Below are 25139 nucleotides of genomic sequence, written 5' to 3' on the forward strand. Positions count from 1 at the left end.
ATTTGAAGGCATTTTAAAAACTCTAAAAGAACAACCGAAAATCATATAGTAAACCAGCTTGTATATAAAAAAATTTACATTTTGTTCAAATTTTGTTTTACAGTGCATCCAAAGCAGGCCTGGGGAGTGTTTCATCAACATTTTCATCCGACAAGTTGTCAGATCTGACATCTTTCTCTGATGTTGATTGGCTGAGAGGTACTGTTACTATGGTAACTGTCGGATAAAATGGGACTTGTCGGATAAAACGTCCGACAAGTCCTTTCATGAAACGCTCCCCTGGACTCGAGAGAAAAAAAACCCCGATACCACTCATAAATAATAGCATAAATCATAAGAAAATAAGTACTTTAACCATTACGGAAGCAACAGACAACAGTTACTTTGATTGTAACACCAACCGTATTTTGGGAAAATCATGGGCGTTGTCATTGTAAGATGTCGACTAGACACGACTAGAAGATGCTTGACAATGTTGTCTTTTTGTTGATAATAATGTACACCGTTTATTCAATTTATCTGTCGGTACAGGCTCTGCCGATGAAACATTCACAGGTAACAGGATTATGAGGCAATATCACACTCTTTGAAGATGCCGCATCAAAGTACAGTGAACCCAAGATAAGGTGATCGTTGAAGATTTTCAGAAGGAGAGAGGGAGGGGGAGGCGGGAATCGTCTTCGTTTCTGCATCGATCCTATACTACAACATGGTTTCTGTCATGCTCATTCTGTTCACATATCCTTGATTTTCGCTCTGTATTTTTTTGTTACAAATAAATAATTTGTTTTTCACCTAGTTGCAAATTATGATCAGCCATGCACGAATGATTGTAAATCACTAAATACAAAAATGCATATTTTCAGACCCTTTTTGTGACCGTTGAAGCGTAAATTGCAAAACTTCAGAGATTATGACTTCTCTCCCTTTCATTCCTTCAAAAAGTTCGCAAAATACCGATAGAAATACCAAGGATTGTATATCAAAATAAATCTTATGCCTTAGACTGAATGCTCGTATTTTCGTAGGCACATAGCTATTGATTTATAATTATCATCATCATCATTGTTTCACCCCACCTCTTCCCCTCCCCCTCCCTCCATCTCGGATGCGATCTTACATGTATGATGGGAGGCGAATCCCATGAAGTAGTCACGTACTCGGGATCATTACACACGTGATACCGGGATAAAAAAATTGTGATAATGCGTGGAACAGATTAAAGAAACACCGTGTAACCAACTTGAAAATGTGTGTCCAATCCTCGTCTTACGGCTCATGGGAAACGGAACATCATGTTTAATAATATCAGAACTTCAGAAGCGTAAAATTCGGGACTGAAATGATTTGAATGTTATTGGTTTTTGAAGTCGCCCCTTATTGTAATTCTTTCTGCAACGAAACCTCGTTGTCGAATAATGTTACTTTTTTCAAGATGTAAGAAAATATATGAGAAATACATTAAAAAAAACACAAAGATTCAGATGCAAGTATATCATTATAAGAGCAATGGCGCTGATTTTTGGGGCGTATATCAGAAGAGCAAAGTATACCCAATAACCCGTTTTATCGCTTTGTTCATGTTCTTATTTAATATATTCCCAATATTTTGTATTATATATTTGCATGGTGGTTGTATTGAACATAATAGATACATTAGTTATTTTGTGAAGTCAAACAAAATTTTGAAATGTCTTAATATATTGTTTTACCTGAATACGTCCAATCTTTATATGACATCTCCAGCATTATGTTCGATTGGTCGCTCTGCATCTATTCAAATAAACCTGTTAAGTGGCTTGATTTTCAAAGACGTTATATTATAATACACAGTATGTCCTTCTTGGAGTATTCAAATTTGTAGCGTACTTTTCACCACATATACTTGTGCTGGGGTAAATACTTTCCTGGCAAAATGTAACGACAAAAGTGTAACTGTTTCAAAAATGTTTGGCCCGTCGAACAGGAGGGAGTAATGTCGTTCTCACATCACGAGAGGAACTTTGCCCCAGGACCGGCGGGAGACCAAATTAAGTTAAGGGGTTCTAAAAGATGCCGAAATCCGTGGGTCTTTACTTCGCAGCGAGACGTCTTTAGTGTAAGATGAAGAACCAACAGACCCATTATCACCGCACGAGATTGAGAGAGGAAATGGAAACATGGATCAGGTATTTCTTCTAAACTTTATTAGAGTCAGAGTCAGGTTCATTTTCATTCCCTTCCCGTTTACAATCACAACAAATCGAAACTAATAATAAAGATAAAATAACTGTAGGGCCTACTATCAATGGTGTTAGATCTAATGGCAATAGCACCTTATATTAATGATTATTTATGAGATGAATGATAGAAATTCATTAAAAAAGGAAAAGATTCACCATCAAGATAGATTGGCGAATTTAACTTGGAACATTATCGTCACGTTTTGGCCGCATTCGTACACTATTAAAATAGTTGAAAAAAATGCCCAACTATTAAACAACCCTGGGCAACATACTGTCCACACAACTATTGGTTAAAATCTGCCCAAATTGGGTAATAAAAACTAATAATTGTGTAATAAATTTGCTCAACTTGATAATAATTGCCCAGAATATATAAGATGGTGAACAGTCTGACACATTACGCACACTTAAAATGTTGGGCATGTTGGGTAATGTATATGTTGGTAAAATAATTTGACCAACATATACATTACCCAACATGCCCAACATTCAAGTGTGCGTAACGTGTCAGACTGTTTACCATCTTAAAATTAACTTTATCCGAATCTCAATGTTGCCACGAAGAGGTCTCATCTTATTTACTTACACCAGAAAGACTATTGGAAATATTGTTGCCCATATCCGATGTCTTAGCCGTTCCGCTTTTGGGCAACGATATCGATTGGGCACGTTTACGTCACGATAAGATATCAAAAAGACCCCCCCTCCTCCTCCTCGGTACAACCACGAACGTGTCGCATCGTTGACTTCTTAAGTCGACGATCCCATACCTACGTACCCCAGGGTGACGAGATAGAGATGATGAACGAAGGAAGATTCGATTTTAAAAATTCGATTTGTGACCACATGACGCTCCAAGTGAGATTCTTAAAAGATTAGTTGATTATGCAACCGTTCTCTATACCAGAGAAAACTTGTATTGCGTGATCATTCTAGTTTTTCCTGTCCCCTAATACCATGATGCTAAGCGTTGCACCATTAAATTTGACTGAAACGGGTTCAAACTGCCAGGAAACATGGATGGGCTTTGGACGTGAACAATTCCATGAAAAAAGTGAAAAAATCGTGAAGAACTCAATTGTACGCGAACGGAATTAACATATAAAATAGTAACAATTGCTTCCGATTTATTGAAGAACATTTAATGGGGAGGATTTGAGTGGAATTGGCCTGAAGGATGATATCCAGAGTGCTCGAGAAAGACATGGATTAATCTATGAGTTCTCACCAAAAAAAAATCTTATTTCTGCGGTGTAAAACTGACTCGGATTGGTACCAGCGCATGGAGTCAAAACTCCTCCGAGTCAAAGTGACTCGATTTTCGAGTAACCTTGATTCCGTTCCCAGTCAAATTAAATCGGAATCTGAGTCACTTTGACTCACACCTGGCGCCATTGCGACTAAAAATTGAGAAAATAGGGACATGGACGGACTGGAGTGCTCTGAATGGCGAATGTATCGGATCTTAACCTGATATGAACTGATCGCATACTGCAAGAACTCCTGTATTTATTTAAACACCAGCCCATATTGAGACCACATCAGTGAAGTGTTAACTTAATTTGAGGCTAACACCTAAAAAGGGTAATGAAACAACGCCAGTTTGTGTTTAAACACTACTATTTCGAGTTTAAACTGGTGCTGTAACAACACTTATCCTGAATGTGGTCATATAGATACCGTACCAGTTTTGCAGTGCATGGACTGTATACGTGTGACCTGGCGAGGTACAACTAAGTCTTCCAGGACCAAATCACAGTTTATCATTACGATGTCTTATCGGAACTGAACAGAGAACTTAAAACATAAGTAAAAATTGGTATATAATATACACTCTAAAAAAATGAAGTGCTAATTTAGCACTTAATGTCCTTGTATAATGACTGCACGTTGAGTGCTGATTTTCCACTTCAAATTTGAATGACTTAATCAGCACTCAAAGTGCAGTCACTATACAAGAACAATATTATACACTACAGTAAACAAAGATTTGTTTTTATCTTTAATCTCTCCTCAATAAGCCATGCCATATTTCTCGTATTTCAATATTGTCAAGTCAAGTGCAAATTAACGTGTATCTTTTGACTGATCATTTTTAAACGGCATGGTTCGGGGTCGTAGAAGGGTTATCAAATTTATTACATCTATTTCAATGGATTCATAAGCCAACGTTTGAGAACATGGGTCAAATCAAATGACAGAGATTCGCCTATTTTTCATAATATACCGTGTCATTTTTAATCATATAAAATATTTAGATTTCCCACGCAGAATTGAAAGGATAAAAGACCTACGGAGCTCCTAACAGTATACGCTCCACAGTGTTGGGGTCACAGAATGGCACGCAGGATGAACCCTCTATTTCTTTTTCAAAGCGATGTCAAATAACAAACCAGTCAATCAATGATTAAAACAGCTTTTCCATGCTCCAAAATACCTTTGTCAGATTTACTTTTCTCCACTAACATTGACCAAAGTTTCGTTAATCTTTAACGAAAGTTAGTATTGGCTGTGAAGTTAACAAAATAGAAAATAACAGTGAACTTTGTGAAGCGCGTTCGAACAAACTCTGGTATTGCATGCATGCAAACACAATATCAACCATGTCAGCCCGGGGTTTTGTCCCTTTTTTGCATCGTCTTGTGAAATCCAAATAGATTTTAACAGATTTCCGAGTTGCCTCGCCGTAAACATCACATTTCTCTGTTTGATTTGAAATGAATTCTGTTTTCTGTCCAACTATGTCGAAAAAATGAGTCATGTGAACGAAGTCGAAATTATCCTGTTTGGTTTTATCTTTGAAGGTACATTCAAGCTCCTCGAATAACGAAAAGCATCTTGATCATTGGCGGCGGAAGCCAAAAATTTTAGGGGGGGGGGACCACCAAAAAAAAAAAAAGGTTATCCACGTACCAAAATTCCAGGGAGGAACCACCAAACAATTTTGACAAGCAAAAAATAAAAATGGGGGGGGGGATCGTCCCCCACCTCAAATTTAGGGGGGACACATCTCCCCGTCCCCCCGCTTCCGCCGCCTATGATCTTGATATATTTACGTAGTATGGGCTACTTACTGCCACTACGATGAGGTAAATTGCCGATTCGTCTACTGCCAACTCGTCCACTCATCACATTTTCTACTTTCATTTAGTCTATTTGCCATTCCGTCCATCAATATTTCGTCTAACAACCATTTGGTCCAATCATCACTCCATCTAATCACCATTTCGTCTATGACCATTTCGACTCATAACCAGTTGGTCTGATATCCATTTCATTTTTATTCATTTCGCACAATCAACACTTAGTCCAATTAGACCAAAGTGTATATGGACTAAATGGCTATTGGACCAACTGGTTATTAGACGAAATGGTGAGTGGACAAATTGGCAATTAGACCATGTGGATAGTGGACGAACCGATGGTAGACCAAATGATAGTATACAAGTTGGAAATTGGACGAATTGGCATTGGACCAATTGGAAATAAACCCTACAATGACAGCAGACGGCAGGGGTGAATAATGGTATTGGGTTTACTTCAGACTGTAATAAAGCTCGAAGAAAGTTAGTAAGAAACATGATAATGCTGGAAAACTGAACGCAGTCCCATGCAATCATGGCAATTGCGAAATAAAACCCTCTAATCAGGGCATCCAATGTCTAATTGACGCCCCAGATACAGAAATCCTCGTGACATTTAGGAAACGAATTAAAACGAATTTATATCCACTGCAACATTTATGTGTTTGCCTCTCCGCCACAATAACGGGCAATCAACTTCCAATTAAGATTCTTCAGATCTCGTTCAGGAGTGATTATCGAAAAATGGTAGAGTATACAATAAATAAGATAGACGACCTATTAGAAACCCCATAAAATGGTCAGTTTGGTAGACTCGTCTCTGCAAATGCTTTTTGTTAAAGGATGCATTGAGTATCAATAATTTGGATGTTGTTATCGTTTTTATTATGCAGAAGTATCGTTGGCATGGATATGATAGTTTGGACGATCACGTCCAAATCCATCTTGGTTTATTTACCAACTAACATCAATTAATGTAGTCGTTTTTCAATCTAGCAGACAAATTGCCACTTCTCAAGTACGGAACCATACATTTAAAGAGTTTATTTCTACGGGATATATTAGTTTTCACAGTAAAACCGATTATTTCTTGACGAGACGCTTTAATAAATCGAAGAGCTGTGACCGCCGAAAGAGATCAATATGGGGTTTCGCGATTGACCAGTAAGGTACCCAGAAGGGGTAGCGTTCAAACCCTCCAGTTGAAACATTACCCCTCGCACACTTCCTCAAGACCTCTACAAAGCGGTAACTGACAATTCTGGAGAGGATGATTGCTTTGGTGTCCTTCCTTTAACCCTATTACCACATCATTGTGTAAATATCGGTACTTTGAAAATGAATGCAAATACTTAAATATATTTTCATAATGAGAAAATATTCACGCACTCCATGAACAGCCTTTTATTTTCTTCTCTACTTATATTACAATTCCGTTCCCCTTATTCTTCCATTTTCTCTTCTTCATAATAATTATATTTTCTATTCCTACTCTTCTTCCTTTAAAACAAATAATTATATCAATTTTTTAAATCATTCACTTTCTTCTTCTCCTTAGTTTTTTTATGTCTCCTTAAAGGGGAATCCAGCCTTGGCCATAAAATGTTGTGTTGGGAAGGAGAAAAATCAATTTAACAGAATGGTGAAAGTTTGAAAGAAATCAGACAAGCAATAAGAAAGTTATAGCTGCTTTAAACTTGAGATCATTAATGGTATGTAATTTCAAATTGGCAACTGGGTAAGTAAATTATGACAAGAGGCAAGGACAACTTTCCCATAGGCCATGTACTTTATTATCAGGGATTTGTGGTTTTCTCCTAAGTACCCATTCCCCCGGGGCAGTAATCTAAATATAACCCAGGTAGTATATTGTTTTATGTCCTCATGAAAGAAAAATGTAATTTGAAATTAAACTTTTGGGAAAAATGACATTTTAGCCATAATATGTATTGGAGTACATGGAAGAGTAGTCCTTGCCTTACATCACTATGACATCCCATATGCGGCCAATTTGAAGTCTCCATGGGTATAGTGATTACCAATATTTACAACTTTTAAAAATGTATAACTTTCTTGTTGTTTGTCCAATATTGTTCAAACTTTCACCTATCAACTTGTCTGATTTTTCTTTTTCTTATAAAAACAAGTTTTTATTTGGGTTGGATTCCCCTTTAAATTATCTCTTGTCCACTTCTATCCATCCCCTTATTTACACTCTAATATTTATGTATCCATCTTTTCAATATTCAACACAATGAATTATGGAGCTTATCCCGTGAGTGTAGACCAATCATGTTCCCATTTAACTTCATCTTCCCTTTCCCACTTCCTAAACCCATCCCAACAATCTTTCTTCTTTCTCAATTACCATTTATACCGACCTTGACGGCTGTACAGGGGGGGGGGGGTGGACAGGGGACGACCCCATATACAGGACTTGATTCTTTAAAAATAAGAGAGGGGAAAGAGGTGAAAAAAAGGGGAGAAGAAGGTTTAGTATGAAAAGCAAAGGATACGGATATGTAACTCTATACTATCCCTGAAACAAAATTTAAAAAACTGCCGTCAAACAGTAACAGATAGCTCGTCTTGCCCACATATTTATCCTGGCGCTGCACATGCCCAAAGTTTATACTCCTCCTCCCGATCCCATCTTTTCTATTCCTTCCCCTCCCTCCCTCCGCTAATCATCCACAATTGTCTCGCTCCTTCTTCTTTGAACTGATCACCTGAGCTCAGATCATGTGGATGCTAGGTCGGTTATTGTTGTTATCATTTGAGGAGCACCGGAGGGTTCGGGCTGCACGCTCTAATTAAAATCCCCGCTCCAATAGGCCCTAATCTAAGGTATACCGTGGCAGACGCGTATTACTTTCTTTCTCCACCTTTGACAAGGAATAATTAGCTATATAGCTATATGCACGTTTGTCAGTATTCTCAATAGTTTACTATTATTTTCATTTACTGGCTTTCTCTCGCGTTTGTTTTAATCTGACAAAATTATTGATGATCAGGGCAATGGTTTACGGTTTGCTAGAGGTATGGATTTGTAAGCTTATCCGACAAGTTTCGTTTTACCGAGACTTGACGTAAGGATTGAACACGGTTACCTTTTTTCAACTAATGGTAGCAAATAAAAGGGCAAATATTAAAACATGCGGTCACCCCCCCCCCGCAACAAGATGATAAACGAATGAAATGCGCAGAACAAGTTTCATCTCTGATAAAAGTAAGAATTTATCAATTTTTTAAAGCTTGACATTCCATAGAATAGAAGTATGAACTAAATCAGACTGTGTACACAGGGAATGTTATAAAACGAAAGGAAAAGGGAATAAGAAGGGGGGCAAATAAATGAAGGAAGGGTTTCACAAGGAACGATTTGATATCTACTCAGAAAGATTCACCCCCTCTCCCTTTAAAGGGCAAATGATATTTGAAATTAGGCTAACCTCTATCGAAGCCGAAATGTCATGTTGCCCAACTATTAGTGAAGAATAACGAATTAACAAGCTTGGTATTAAGTCTGGAAGGCAATACGGTAAACCCGGGTTTTATCTTAATTATGTGGAAAGGTGAGAGGCAAAACATCTTTTAATCTCCTGAAACTGGATAGTCACCGAACATAAGAAGGAGAAAGAATCCGTGATGTTGAACAGATCACAGCAAATTATTAAAGTCCTGCATGATGGCGTTGCCGATGATCATGCTAGTAAAACCATATATTTTCATATTTCTTTGGCTCAAGTTAAATGCTCACACAACCGTCGGGCCCGAAGTAGAAATGCTTGTAGCTATATGGACTGATTTCGAGAATTAGCCCCTGAGTGAAATCTAAAGACCAATCACGACATTTGAACACCCCCTGACCCACTTACCACCATTGTGGGGGTCTGATATCGTCACGTAATGGCAATGTGTTAACTGGACTAAAATATTCACGGCACCCAACCGTGATAATGCACGAACTCGCGGTCATGATTTTCTGCCAGATTGATTTCTTGATCATGAGTTATGATTAAATCATAAGTCATATAATGATGTTTGTAATAGAAAGTTTAGGTACAGAACCACATGAGGATGGGACAATGGCGTATAAACAGGGTCTAAATGGGGGGGGGGGTGATTCCATAATTATCGGTTTAATTAGGTCTACATAATGTAGGCCTACATGTACACCTATTTAATAACAACATAAAGAAATTCACATTTTGGCATCGCCCTCTCAATAATACTAAAGTGTGATAAATTTGATAGTACTTAGTTTCAGACAAACATGTAAAATCTAATTTATTTGATCCCTTTCACATATCAAACTATTAGAATTTTGTACTTCCCCACAGTCACAAATGAAGTAGACATACATCAAACAAATCTATCATTCTCAAACTCAAACGCTTGTCGCAACATAGAAGACGCAGATACGATTTATTAGACTTGGAGACACAAAGGCTCTCCCCTTAATGAAAGAATGATATTCCCTCACCGATGACAGCCGAGATGATATTATATATTTGTCTATCCTTTATTGATGTTTTGATTTCAATAAGTGTTTGTGGATCATTTATTATGTGCATCACCCGTGGAGATTCCCAACTTCAATCGACCTCCGATCAATGGATTTTTTCTTTCTGTTGTATTTGGTTCTGTCCCCCCCCCCCCCCCCCCTCTCTCTCTCTCTTCGTCAGCTCATCAATTTGGAAGGTCAAAATCCTTGAAGGAATTCAGGAACATGTTGCTAACTGCTGCTGGGATATCAAAATCTGGCATTATTATTTGATTACAAAACGGCAAACAGTGGTAGCACACTAAAAGAGACTATTGATCTTTTTCATGACTTCGAAATTATAAATCAAAGTTTTAATATATTTCTTTTTACAGCCACTTATAACCATTCGATACATAGTACTGAATGTGCACTTATCGGGTTGATCATGTGTACATGTACCTTAAAATGGGATTATCCATTGAACATTGTAGGTCTCAAAAATATATATTTGCTGGTCCTGTTAATTATCTCATATGTGCTGTTCGATAGTTCAAAAATAAAAATAAAAATACTTTTCCAGGCCACTGTTTATTCACGTACACACATGTACGTATAAATACATGTTTTGAATAAAATCGCTTTTAATTAGTCATTGTCAGCAAATCAACAACGACAAAAACAAAAGCTATTATAAAGAGCAATTAGAGAATTAGGAGATGAAAACATGTTGGTATACTACATGATTCTAGTATTGTTTTGTTTATGAATGGCAACATTTAATTGAGAGATTTGTAAAATTCTATCAACAATTTTGTTAAATTTGTCTACAAATATTATAACGTGCCAATTTTGTCTTGTTGGAGCTACTTTAAATTTAAAAATTCGTCAAAATCTAGTCGTGCTCTTGAATTAGGTTAACATTTTCCCTATTTTCGTTTGACTAGAATTTGGTCAGTGGTAGACACATTTGTAAAAAAAAATCTCAATCAAAGTTGAGCACAGATTTGTTCTAAGCTTTATATACAAAGTGTCACTTTATAATAAGAAGGAAGTATGAGAAAGCGAAAATGCCTTCCACCAGTTTTTCGTGGAGGGGGGGGGGGGGTCTTGTAAAAACACACGGTTTTACGGAGTTCTTTTAATGCTGTCGTGGTTGAGAGGGGAGAAAATTTATAAGTGATTCTATTTCTTTTTTACCAAAACTGGCGTACAGATAAGGAGGGGGGGCTTGGGGTCTATGGAACCCCCTAAAATGTCACTACCAAGAAAATAAAAGAAGAAAAAGAAAGAAAAGGAACGGAAAGGTGGTGAAATGTGATATCATTCTCTGAATATTACGTGAAAATCTATCACAAAATTTGATTAGGTCAACATTTTTAGATAGAAAATTTTGCCCATACGCCATGTCTAGCCCCCCTTCAAAATTTTGGCTCATTACACTCCTATTTACCAGGACCATAAACGGTGGTTTTAAACTTTCTCCTCGGCTGTAAGATTATCCTTGAAATTTCTTCAAGTCAAAAGAGGAGGTGTCGCTGAAAGTCGCTGCTAATCTCTGATATTAGAGACAATTATTTTTGCAAAAATCCGTCGCTTTTGTGGGCGAGTGGCTTAAGACGGATCGACGAGAGATGGTCACTTTTCTGATAGTTTCATTTTCAACGTTAAGCCCCCCGAATGTCAGAGAGCATATTTGTTTACAGCAGTGTGTTTGTGAAGATTTAAGGAGACGGATTTAGGACATCAAAACATCTTAGAGATTCACTGAGCCTGTTCCTTTTTTTTCAGAAATGAGGCTTAACGTGTCTCGGCATGTGGATATATTTACTCGCGAAAGTGTTATTTGGTATTTCGTGACTGGGGAATTCGATGAAGTGCATTGCCAGGCATGTGTCAATTTGGAAATCGCATCATAACAACTGCATAGGCCCATCCACAAGTTACACATACCGAGACTAGTAAAACATCTTGCAGATCCACAAGGGGTTAGGCGGAATTTCGGTGCATTATATGGCACACTCACACCATGGGCCCATGCTCACACGGTGTCTCTAATAAACTACCGACTCTTACCCGACCAGCTTTGGTCAGGCTGATCTCGGTTCATGGGCATTAGATTATAAAATGATAATTAGACCAGATATTCAGTGGCGTACAGATGGGGGGCTTTTTCATGACCAAGATTTTAAAAAAGAGAAAATGAAAGAGAGAAGAATTAATTATGATATATTTATCTGAATATTATGTATACATCTATCACAAAATTGGATTTTGTAATAAAAATGTTGAAATTTTTGCTCGCTCGCTTCGCTCACTTCAAACTTTTTATGACTTTTGTCAGATTCGCCATATCTCGCCCCCTCATTTTTTTGGGCTCAATACGGCACTGACGATTTTAGACCAAGAGTAGTATAGACCAAGTGGCAATTAGACTTAATCGACAGTAGACAAAACTGTGGGTTTAGCCCAGTTTAGCCCCTTTGGAATATGTCACATCGCCATAATTTACTGTGATTCAATCACGATTTTATTATCATCAAATCTAAAATTGAGATATTTTATATTTCATACCATAAAATTATTTTTTTTAAATAGCGAGTTGGGCGCATTGTTAACACTCTCATTACCATATCACCGGTATCGTGCTAATAATGATTTCTGATATTAAACAAATATTTTCACATCTCTCTAAATTTCACACCTGATTTTGGATGAATTTGCCACCGATGCTTAATCGAGTTCTTTTTTTATTTTTTTTTAAATTCAAATTACATTGCTGATGGGGTGAACTTTAAGATCCGAGGAATTGCCAGCAACTCTGGTATGAGCATGAAGGTTCAATCTAGACATAAACACAATATATAGCTCGATTCCCGCCCGATGAGCAATTTACGTTTACTGTCGTCTACTGTCGTCTACTGTCGTCTCAGCGCTAGATATCTGAAATTTCTTGAACCTCATTTTGGTAATGACCTCTAATGACCTTGAAGGTCCTAACGATTTAATGATTGACCTAGCTTCTTTCAATGAACCCTTATTCCAGCCCTAGGCTGTCCACTTCATTCTTATCTGCGCATACTACTCTGTCTTCGCTCATGTCATTCGTAGGCACTCCTCGTTTCGGGTTTGGGCATTTTAATATAGAAAAAAATTATTTTTTTCATCGATTGCTATATCGTATATTAAGAATGAAATATTATTAATCCCCATGTTTTGATTCCTAAATAAACCACTAGTATAGGACAGTGAATATTAAATAGAGAAGAGAAATAAATATATTTGCGCATCAGCATTTTAAATGTTTACTTTGAAAGTGCACTCTTAAAAAGGTTGTGCAAAAAGGCCCAATATTTAACCATCATGGACAACATACTGTCCACACAACTATTGGTTAAAATCTGTCCAAATTGGGAAATAAAAATAATAATTGGGTAATCAATTTGCTTAATTGGATTCTGGTAGAATTCCTATATTAAGTGTTGCTGTTAGTATCAATAATACGGTGTGATAACAACTATACCACGTTTTTCAAAAAGCAAAAACAATCAAACAAACCAAATAAAGACAACAATAAACAACCAACAGACCAAAGCAAAGGGGGTATGCAAGTGGCGAAAGAACCATAATGGACGGATAAAAGAAAATGGATAAAACCGAAGTGGATGCGATTTGTGAAAACAAGATAAATCGAACAGAAGAATATGAATGAAATACAGATTGGCTACATCAGAACATGACTTAGGTTTCACTGGAAGGTATAAAAGAAAGAGAAAAGTGACTGAAATTACAAAAGACTTTTCCGTGGAAATGCCAATCAATCGCCAAGCTCGTTCTGCATATAGTCCTAATGCATCTCTTGTTTTGAGCATAGAGCTACAAAACACAAATGGCTCCATGTTTTGAGCATAGTATGGAGAGAGAGCGTAAAGTGGCGAGAGAACGAAGGTGTAATGGTGAGAAGTTTGGAATATTTTCCTTGATCTTGAAATGAATTCAAACACATTTCATAAAAAAACAAATAAACAGATAACATAAATGTAAATTTACCCCACCCTACCCCACCTCCACTGAACCTTGTTTTTTAAACACGTATGAATTCCAACTCTCATTATACATAACTTCTGTACATACTTCGATTGTGAAATTTGTTATACTTTATTTATGTTTACGTTTATTGCTTGTTTATTACTTAGATAATTAAAAAAAAAGTTCCTCTTTTTCATCGTCATTTGTCTACCAGTGGCTCATAATATTTAGTACCTTATTTTCCTAAATAAATATATTTGCGCATCAGCATTTTAAATGTTTACTTTGAAAGTGCACTCTTAAAAAGGTTGTGCAAAAAGGCCCAATATTTAACCATCATGGACAACATACTGTCCACACAACTATTGGTTAAAATCTGTCCAAATTGGGAAATAAAAATAATAATTGGGTAATCAATTTGCTTAATTGGATTCTAGTAGAATTCCTATATTAAGTGTTGCTGTTAGTATCAATAATACGGTGTGATAACAACTATACCACGTTTTTCAAAAAGCAAAAACAATCAAACAAACCAAATAAAGACAGCAATAAACAACCAACAGACCAAAGCAAAGGGGGTATGCAAGTGGCGAAAGAACCATAATGGACGGATAAAAGAAAATGACGGTCGATAAAACCGAAGTGGGATGCGATTTGTGAAAACAAGATAAATCGAACAGAAGAAAATGAATGAAATACGGATTGGCTACATCAGAACATGACTTAGGTTTCACTGGAAGGTAGAAAAGAAAGAGAAAATTGACTGAAATTACAAAAGACTTTTCCGTGGAAATGCCAATCAATCGCCAAGCTCGTTCTGCATATAGTCCTAATGCATCTCTTGTTTTGAGCATAGAGCTACAAAACACAAATGGCTCCATGTTTTGAGCATAGTATGGAGAGAGAGCGTAAAGTGGCGAGAGAACGAAGGTGTACTGGTGAGAAGTTTGGAATATTTTCCTTGATCTTGAAATGAATTCAAACATATTTCATAAAAACAAATAAACAGATAACATAAATGTAAATCTACCCCCACCCTACCCCACCTCCAATGAACCTTGTTTTTTAAAAACACGTATGAATTCCAACTCTCATTATAACTGACTTCTGTACATACTCGGATATTGAAATTTGTTATACTTTACTTTATGCTTAAGTTTACTGCTTGTTTATTACTTGATAATTACAAAATGTTCCTCTTTTTCATCGGCCTTTGCCTACCAGTGGCTCATAATATTTAGTACCTTATTTTCCTACTCTATTTGTCAGTTTTGTTCTGTACTTATAGGGAGGAGGAGAGGATTGGAGGAGGATGAAGATCAGGAGGAAGGAGTGGGAGAGGAAAAGAAGGATGATGATGTAGAGGAAGAGATGTATGATGGTGAAGGAAAAGAATGAGCAGGAAAGGCAAGAGGACGAGCAGGAGAAAAACGATGAATCAGGGTGGTGGCGGGGGGGGGGTGAGGAAGATGGAGGGTAACGGGGAGGGGATCGAGGGGTGGAACAGAATAGGAGAAAGAGGATGGGGGTGAAAAAAATGAGAGTAGATGAGGAATCCGGGGAAAAAGGAAGATGCAGGGCCATCCGAATCAAACTTTCTCCTCACACTCACGACCCGATCCATCTTGCCTCAAACACTTGTCGCCGGTATAAATCACCCAAATTCTCTCAACAAAACTGGGATAAATCACCGTCATCCCGAAGCGCGAAGAAAATCAAGGAGGGAGACGAGTAAATCATCCCGGAGGAAGATTTGTGAATTTCTCACGATGATGTCAAACATGCTAATTTCATAAACAGCTTTTGGAGTATATAAACAATGATTTAACAAGAAAAACACATTTTGAGAGGGCGCCTATGAAAAAGTCCCGTATGCAACCCCTCCCCCATCCCGTCTTGGGCATGTTGGGAAAAGTATATCCATATACCTCCACTCGTCGTTGTATTCATTATCATGTCACACATCTTCTTCTACTTCCAACATCCATTAAGAGGAGTAATCGTGTGAATCATAACATGTTATTAACTAAGAAGTTATCATACTGGACCTCAGACCTTCCAATGTAGGTTTTACTTGTGAAAAGAGGTATTTATAAAACGATTATTAGCTTTCAACTTTATTTTTTATTTTTTCCCTCTAATATTCTCTATGTGTTCACTTACATTGATTTTGTGAATCTATAATGGAGTCCTCATTATAATTATTCTGATTTACAGGTTATATTTCTTCCAATTACTTTTTTCCCTGGTTGTATTTACCCTCATTTTCTCTCTTCTTTGTGTATCACAAACGGAGATTATTTACCCAAAAAGTATTCCAGGTGATTAACTTTGTGAACCTTTACTTTGTCAATTTAAGACCAATTTATCCATTTCAATTCCACAAACGAGGTAGATAGATAATAGATATAACTTGATTGATTAATCCATCAAACAGCAAAAGAAGTTTTATCGTTTCATCTAATGCGTTGTCGTTCAATGGTTTTGTAATAGGTTTATAATCATGATCCACCCTACATTCTTTTGTGGGGCTTTTATTGCTCGCGGAGGGGCGAAAAAATAAAACCAATAACTTGGGAGGAATTGATTATTACCCCGAGGATGGATTCGTGCATTCATTTTGGAATGACAATAGCAATACAGATATAGGTCTATAATGAAAGGGGATTACTTATCATAGCAAGTAACATGTTACAGATAAGGGGCCCGTAATACAGAGCTCAGCAATAATTGTAGAGAATTTTTATACGATGAATTGCACCGACTGCAATGTAGGTACAATTAATCGTGAAAAATCAAGCGTACGATTTATTGCTAAACTTTGTCTTACGAGATCCAGGCTTTAGGACGGGTTTTACCAGTTATTCAAATAATAGGGGTATAGGGCTTTCCCCTTGATGGTGAAATTGAATGCGAAAGAGAATAAAATATGAAGAAGAAAAAACTCCATTGAACGACAAATCTAGTGAAATTCTACGCTTTGAAATTGAGAAATTAATACATAGTGAGTCATATCACGTTTTGGTTTGGAAAAATGCAGCTTTTCTTTTCTTATAAACAAGGTGTCAATCTTATGTAAAAACGTCCCTTATTAGTTTTTTTTCCTATTTTTCGACTTGTCAAGCATAAGGTAGATATGTGCAGATGATGAAAATATATAAATAATATATATCATTATTATTATTATTTCCATTATCATTATTATTGTTATTATCATTATTATTATCAGTAGTATCATTATTAATGTCAATACTATACTATCATCATTGTCCTCATTATCATTACCGTTATTATGATGATGATCATCATCATATTTGACGTTGTAATAAATTGCAGGCCTATCTACAATTCATTCAGCTTGACCATCAAATAAAGAAATGCACCTTATTCTGCCATATCGATTGAGATTGGAAAGTCAAAGAAGAATGTGGACGAGATAAGATAGAGAGAAGGTTGATTGGTGCATTGACCTGATGAGATTCACCATACAGATTGAACACAAGTAAGCACTCAATTAAGGTGGTATTCTTTGTATTGTTGACGTTAAGCGACATATTGTTAAAAAAACCCGCGTAAGTCAAGCAAGAGACAGCGGTAGGTTAAAAGCTCCAAAGACGTCTTGGATAGATAACAAGGAATCTAAAAAAATCTTTTAGAAAGGAATTCCACCTGAGAATGGATAGCTTCGGATTTCACCGAATCAATTCTCTCCCGATTACAACTCCACAGTAACAATAGATTGGTTTTTGACCAGATATAATCCATCTCTTTCAAACGGGAATCCGTACGATTATTTCTTTAAGAAAACGAGAAATCGGATATTGCAAGTCGGTCGAGTAGATTAAATTTAATGTGACAATGTTAAAGAGGTAGAAAACAACCAGATTTTTTTTTTTTTTTTTTTTTTTTTTTTAACAAGCCCAGAAATACATTCGTGCACGTTGTCATCTTTGAAGGAACATAAATATACAATGACATTTTAATATGAAAATCTCGATTCTCTTGAAAATAAACACGGCTTCCCATTGTCCTTGGTTAAAACAATGTCTGGTCATTCACATTGAATTTCACTTTATATTTTTATATTAGCAAAAACATCAAGTAAATAATCAGATAATATCGATACATCACCTTTATAATTGTTTTGATACTCATGTTTGCTTTTCGTTTGTTGTTTGTCTGTTTGTTTTATTTCCGTCATAAAAACAATACACAACAAGAAACACAAAGAATAACATAAATATACGTAATGAAATAAATTATTGACAATTCTTGATAAAAGACAAAAGATAAAAGACCAAAGACAAAAGACGATTGGATAACCCATCGTCAGCTGCACCAATTTCGTAAACATACTTTAAAAATAATTGCAGTTTTTATTTTTTTTTGCATTTTACCCATTGCACTTGGGAGGGGCGCATGCCCATTAAATTTGATTCTCATTGATTACCATGACAACGTATTTACGACAGAAAGTGATGTACGATTGACGGCACTGATGATGACCTAGACCGTGAACTTTGAACTTAAGGTTACATTAAACCCTAATAGCAAACATTATTCGAGTTCTACATCCGGTTTTCATTTTTCTCTTTTTTTAGTCGTTGACGGACATGAAGATGATAAAAATATCAAATAAAGATTTTATCAAGTTGGGCAATGCGTGCTTAAATTTGACAAAAATACCATTCTACATGTACAGTATTTAATATACATTTTCGGTCATTACTCAGGATAACGCAACGAGACAACGAAGTTCGCTTTAATACCACGTTTTAGAACTTTGTTAGCATAGAGTATAATGTATGATGATACTCTCTTAGTACTGATATAAAAACCAGCAGATCCTTGAAATTTTTGCCCAATTTATTTTCCCACTCTTAAATTCAGCTTGATGCTTTGTATTTCTTATTTAGTTTTCTCTCTTATTTCGGCCATGCCTTGTCCAGTTTTAATTGATCTCTATTTCTTTAATCATTTTCACATTCGTAACAATTAATTTATTCGGTAGCCTTCTTGCATCCTGCTATTTGTTTCTATTTTTTTTGTGGTCTGCATTGTTACTTGATTAATATTTTTGTCACTAGGCAAATATCAGTTGTTTTGTTTCTATTATTTGGGGGTCTTATTATACACGCTATATTTTTAGTGAATCCCCCACTTAAACATTTAAACTATCAAATGCAAATGTATCTAATGATTTTATGTCATATGTTGCTTCACTTGGAAATAAATTTGGATTTTTAAGTTTCAATATGAATAGATTTTTTTTTTCATTTATTAAAAAAAATAATTTTGTGGGTACCTATTCTATGGCAGAAAAACTGAGATTATACTAAAGTTTATCCCCAACGTTTTTTTAACAGTATTAAATGAAAAAGTGACATCAATTATATTGGACGTCATAAGTCAGTTTGAAATTAACGATGATCATAACAAGGATGACAGTTTAACATGGTTGTTTGTTTGAGTGAAAATGATTAGATATAAAAAGGCATAATCTGTCCATTAACAACGAAAACGATGACATTTCACTGTCTCTATAAATTCTACAAAATATTATCCCCAATATGAAACTCAGGTTGTAAATTAAATTGGTTTCAATGTCATGATGCTCCCAGTAAACAAAGATTTTACGATTGTTAGTCGAGCTTCTCATAAAGTTGTATGATGCAAACACAAGAGGAGTTCGCAAAGTCCCTCAAATCAGTCCCAACAGAAGAATACTAATAAAACAGAACTTGATTGTTGAACTTTGGCTATCGAAATGCTGTTGTTTTTTACGGTGAAATTGTAGGTGGTCCCGGGGGATAAATCTTGACGAGATGGAGAGTACAGATTCATACATCATCATCTCTGTCGGTGTTATGATTTATGAAGTGAGTGTATATCATCAATCAACGAACAAAGGGGTGCGGTAAAGGGATGGATGGGGGGGGGGGGGGGTAGGGAAGGAGACGGGCAGGGGCGTTTCCGGGATATACTTTGGGGACTTTTTTTCTATTTAGTTCGAGCAATTACCATTATTACAGGGGATAGGGGTGATAGTAGGTATTATCAAATTTTATTTTTGAATGAACTTAATGGTTTTACAATCTAAACCCTGTAAAAATTAATTGTGCTCATCAAATCATATTCTTAAAAAGTGTCATGGGATGTGTAAGTGTTGTAAAATCATGTATTATTAACATTAATAACCTTCAGTCATGCACCAAAAACGTAATTTTGTCAAAATCATGGATAACATGTAGCAACATTTCTACCAAATTATTTTGCTGAAGTCCATTTCGTGGAATTATGGTAGTTTGAAGAAGTGGGAATGACGATTTCGTATGTGTGATTATTATCACACAAGTAAAGTTATCGCATGTTTATGAACACAAACCCACACATCCACACCCACATTCTCCTAGCAAACACACCCTAACACACACCTATCTATCGGTCAAGAGAACACGACACCCAAGTAGATGCCTTATTGAAAGCTCACTCATCGCCCAACCAACACTGAATACAGGCTCAAGTGAGATTGAAAGGCCTGCCTACCCCTCGAGATTAAGGGGTGAAAAGTTGCCCCTCCTCGGAAGAGGAGGTCCTCTGACCCATTTATCCGTCCCTTCAAGAATTATGTCTGCCTCTTCTGCAAAATAGGTCAACGTTATAGAAGAATGCCTTTGGTTGATAGGAGAGAACTGAGACAAAACTCGCAAATCGATACGTTGACAATTTTGTACCAGTTTTCTTTCCATCATAATAATCAATGGGTAAATTTTTTTTTTAAATTAACATAAATCATGCTCTATATGTTCATACTTTTACTCGTTTTTGTTATTGTTTCACTTGTACTTTTCATTAAAAGCGATGTAATGACAAAAGCGTATATCAGTAGACTTTTGTTTCTTACGCAAACACTAAATAATAGTCATTTAACAAATTGATAGAATTAAGATATATCACACATTGAATTACCAATATACAAATAACCCATCTGGCTAAACATTTAAATCAAATAAATCCAGAATTACTTTGCATCGGAGAAGAGCAAAGGAGAAAAGGAAAGGATAGATCCGCCAAAGAAGTGAGAAGACAAAACATGATTTACATAATACGTCTACATCTTATGCTGATAGCGAAGGCATCTAAATTGGAAAACACTATCATAACATTTCCCTTCTTTGTCAATATATAATGATATATGATGATTTTAGTGATCATCAACGATCATGTAACACATCCAAATCACAAAAGGTCCGCTACTATTTTACAAAAAAAAACGGTTTCTAATAAGTTTGGCGATGACAACGTCTTGCCGTTTATTTCGATCGGCCCAAACCCGGAGACCCTTAATAATTATGCGAGGGTTCGGAAAATGATCCATGGGATCCACTCAAGCCCCCCTTGTCTCAATAAGGAGCGCTTTGTGATTCAAAATTATAGTGTGAGGAGGGGAACCACAAGAAATTGACATGTCAAACTGCCCCCAAGGATCTCACTCTGAACTGTTGAAGGCCAGCTCTTTTGTTCATTTCGACACTAACACATTCAACAGTGATTCATTGCACATTAAAATTCATGTGAGTGTATGCTTGTTTCTATACTCAATCTTCAAAAAAATATAACTTGATGAAAATAAATGATGGTTTGGTTTGGCACCAGACATGATTTACGAAGAATTGCAAGGCACATACTAAATCAACCCTTCGGGTATGCCGATGGTCCTGGTGTTATGGTGTGGGAAATACGATATCATGATTTATCTTCATGATATCATTTTACCCGCGATACTCATTATTTTTGTAAGTACCTAATCATTGTCTAGGTGGATATCTTCATCGTTATCTCGATCAAACATTTCAAATAGGTATTAAGTATCGTCTCGCCTCTATCAATATTCATGAATTGATGATGACAATAATCAATGAATTATGATTTAACAAGTTTTTCAAAGAATCATACAATAATATATTTAGTAAAAATAATGATGACATGAAAAATTGAATAAAGAAGAATAATGAAGAAGCTTTCAAAAGAATGATGCAAAAACTTGAGGGTAGGAACAAATGTGTTTAATAGCATATTTGAAAGATTAGGCCGAAAGAGATGTGGTCTGACGGGTAATATAGGCGAAAATTATTGATTGCTGATTGATTGATTGATTATTGATTGCAAAAGCACGTTTACGATTGAAAGTACGTGGAGCAAAAGACAGTGGAGAAGAAGATCAGAGATGGTCAGACATTGCATATATCATAATAATAATAATCCGTTTTTTATATAGCGCTTAATACATCGGAACGACGTGTCTAAGCGCTTTACAGATATATTATTACCCCGGTCATCGGATTCAATCAGTCATTCCCGCACACAATGTGTGCACATACTCCACTCCCTAAGGAGTCTCTCCTCTTGGCTAGTCTTGTTCTTTATTCTCTTTCTTTGTTAATCTTTTATAATAATATAATATTCCGCATTTATATAGCGCTTAACACATCGGAACGACGTCTCTAAGCGCTTTACAGATATATCATTACCCCGGTCATCGGATCCTTGCATGCCCGCATACAATGTATGCACCTTCTCCACTCCCTGGGGAGCATTCCAACAAGAGTTCCAAGATTCAATTGCTAGGCACACTACATAGGCTTTCACATCCTACCGGGTACCCATTTAACACATGGGTGGAGAGTGGCAAATTGTGAATTGACGTCTTGCCAAAGGACGATAGGCCATGGTGGGATTCGAACGCACGACCCTCTGATTACAAGGCGAGAGTCAGAACCGCTACACCACGGAGCTTCCACAATCTTTCTAAAGTGTTATCTTCTAAGAATCTTATTACCACACGGTCAACATTCTCATATACATGAGGATCATCTTTCATCCATTATAACGAAATTTCCCATAAAAGATCATCGTTACGTCACAGTGTTTAGTAACGTACGACTGTTACATAACTCACCTGCTTGACACCCACTCTCCATGTAGATCTGGAGGGGTGACGGCTTCGATTCCCTGACCTCCCTGTAACCTCCGTAACCGCCTTCTGCATTCGGACCCTGGTCCCCAATTGGGTCCATTCAAATCTGGACTCATTAGACCATTGGACCTCGCCGTCTGGACGACAATCATTTCTGTCACAGCTGGAAAAAAAAAAAAATGAAAACACTGTTGTAAAGATTGTTTAATCGTTCTCAATTTAAGTGTAAATGTCTGGTGTTTGTATGAAGTCAGACCAAGAGTTACACTTGGATGATTCATGCACTGTAAAACCCATCACGCCAATGGTGTGTGCTTCTTTTAATACACTGAAGATTTAGATATCATAAAAGATTACACTAAAAAATAAAGTGCTAACTGAGCACTTTTAAGAGCACCTATAAAGACTATACTTCAGGTGCTGTTTTTAAGCTTTTGAGGTGCTCAATGTAGCACATCAGGTGCTGTTTAAACTGCAAATCAGCACATGAAGTGCGGTCAAAACAAACTCCTTAGAGTCCTGTCGATGGTGTCTCTTGAACTCTGCATGTAAAATGTGATTGTTTCCTGACATAGCGTTACATCGGACTCATCCAGTTATGCCATAGTCCAAGAGTGGCTATTACGGTAACGTAAATAAGTTATATAGATTTATAGTAAAATTTGCTAGATTTCAGTACATAATATCATAAATGCACCTCTACTGATGTTCAACAATCATAGCGTAACACATTGGCAGATTGGGGCTCATGCGACGATATCTGCCTTCAATTCGTAGGTCACTGGCAAGCACCGAATGTAAAATAGAGATTACTAGGCCATGAAAGTGTTATTATCGTGGACGGTAAGTGAAGAATAGCTCCCTTGATCATGTTGATTCCTGATGTGCCGTGCAATACCAGGTTACAAGTTGTTTCTCATGTTATTCGGTTTTCTGTTTAAAACCACTGTATATATAAAATACCACCGTGGGATGCATGGTATGCCTCGTAGCATATCTGCATGTGCATTGCCACCTCAGAAAATAATATCCCCGACACGTTATTGTCATCACTCTTCTCATATGAACGGGTGCAGAATTCGAACAGTTAATTGGGAAAGATTACGATCAAAATTTATTTTCCAAAAAAGTCAACATTCTCCTAACGGAATTCCCAAACCACGAAATTCTCTCACCGTGAGACAAAAGAAGAAAACAAAATTCTATCTCACCTCCCCGAAAATAGTAAACCCGAAAATATTTGAGCTAAAATCACTCTCAGTGAGTGATAAGCCAGACTGTTTCCACTCCATCTTCATGAATTTAAAATACATCACTCTTTTTGTTCGCCATACCCCTGAAATCACCAGGGAACATAACAATCTATATTTTATCTCCATTTTTTTTCTATTAGCCCTTTATTTCCTTAGTTCCATCGCTGCAATGTCTCCATCTAATCGTTCAATCTCAATTCGGTCGAAGTGTCTGGTAAAGACTTTTCCCCCGGCCCTTGCATTGGGACTCGATCACACCTGTGGGAGCTATACAGCTTTCGTACGCCTGTGCGAGGGGGCGGTACCTCAACGGGCGTCGAATCTGATGTGAAAATATGACCCACACTGTCAAAATGCTCAGATTTAACAGTGTAAATGTGATGTCCCATTGTGTTCCACACTGTGAACACCGTGAGACACTGTGAACACACTGTGGGACACCGTGGGATACCGTGGGACACTGTGAACACACTGTTGGATAACATGGGATACCGTGGGACACTGTGGGATACCGTGGAACACTGTGAACACACTATGGGACACTGTGAACACACTGTGGGACATCGTGGAACACTGTGAACACACTGTGGGGGTACTGTGGGATACCATGGAACACTGTGAACACACTGTGGGGTACTGTGGGATACCGTGGAACACTGTGAACACACTATGGGACACTGTGGAATACCGTGGGACACTGTGAACACACTGTTGGATAACGTGGGATACCGTGGAACACTGTGAACACACTATGGGACACTGTGAACACACTGTGGGACATCGTGGAACACTGTTAACACACTGTGGGGTACTGTGGGATACCGTGGAACACTGTGAACACACTGTGGGACACTGTGGAATACCGTGGGACACTGTGAACACACTGTTGGATAACGTGGGATACCGTGGAACACTGTGGGACACCGTGGAACACTGTGAACACACTAAGGGACACTGTGAAAACACTGTGGGACACCGTGGAACACTGTGAACACACTGTGGGACACTGTGGAATACCGTGGGACACTGTGAACACACTGTGGGACACTGTGGAATGCCGTGGGACAATGTGAACACACTGTGGGA

General features: G+C 37.1%; 1 protein-coding gene across 1 annotated transcript in view; it reads right to left on the reverse strand.

The window, feature by feature from the left end:
• Positions 1–22952, reverse strand: part of LOC129282159 (protein APCDD1-like) — a 32412-nt gene extending 9460 nt beyond the window's left edge. Inside the window, exon 1 of the mRNA XM_054918089.2 lies at positions 22783–22952. Coding sequence (XP_054774064.2) covers positions 22783–22952 — 170 coding nt within the window. The remainder of the gene's footprint in view (positions 1–22782) is intronic.
• Positions 22953–25139: the final 2187 nt, after the last annotated feature.

This window comes from Lytechinus pictus, chromosome 2 (assembly GCF_037042905.1).
Source record: "Lytechinus pictus isolate F3 Inbred chromosome 2, Lp3.0, whole genome shotgun sequence".
NCBI lineage: Eukaryota > Metazoa > Echinodermata > Echinoidea > Temnopleuroida > Toxopneustidae > Lytechinus > Lytechinus pictus.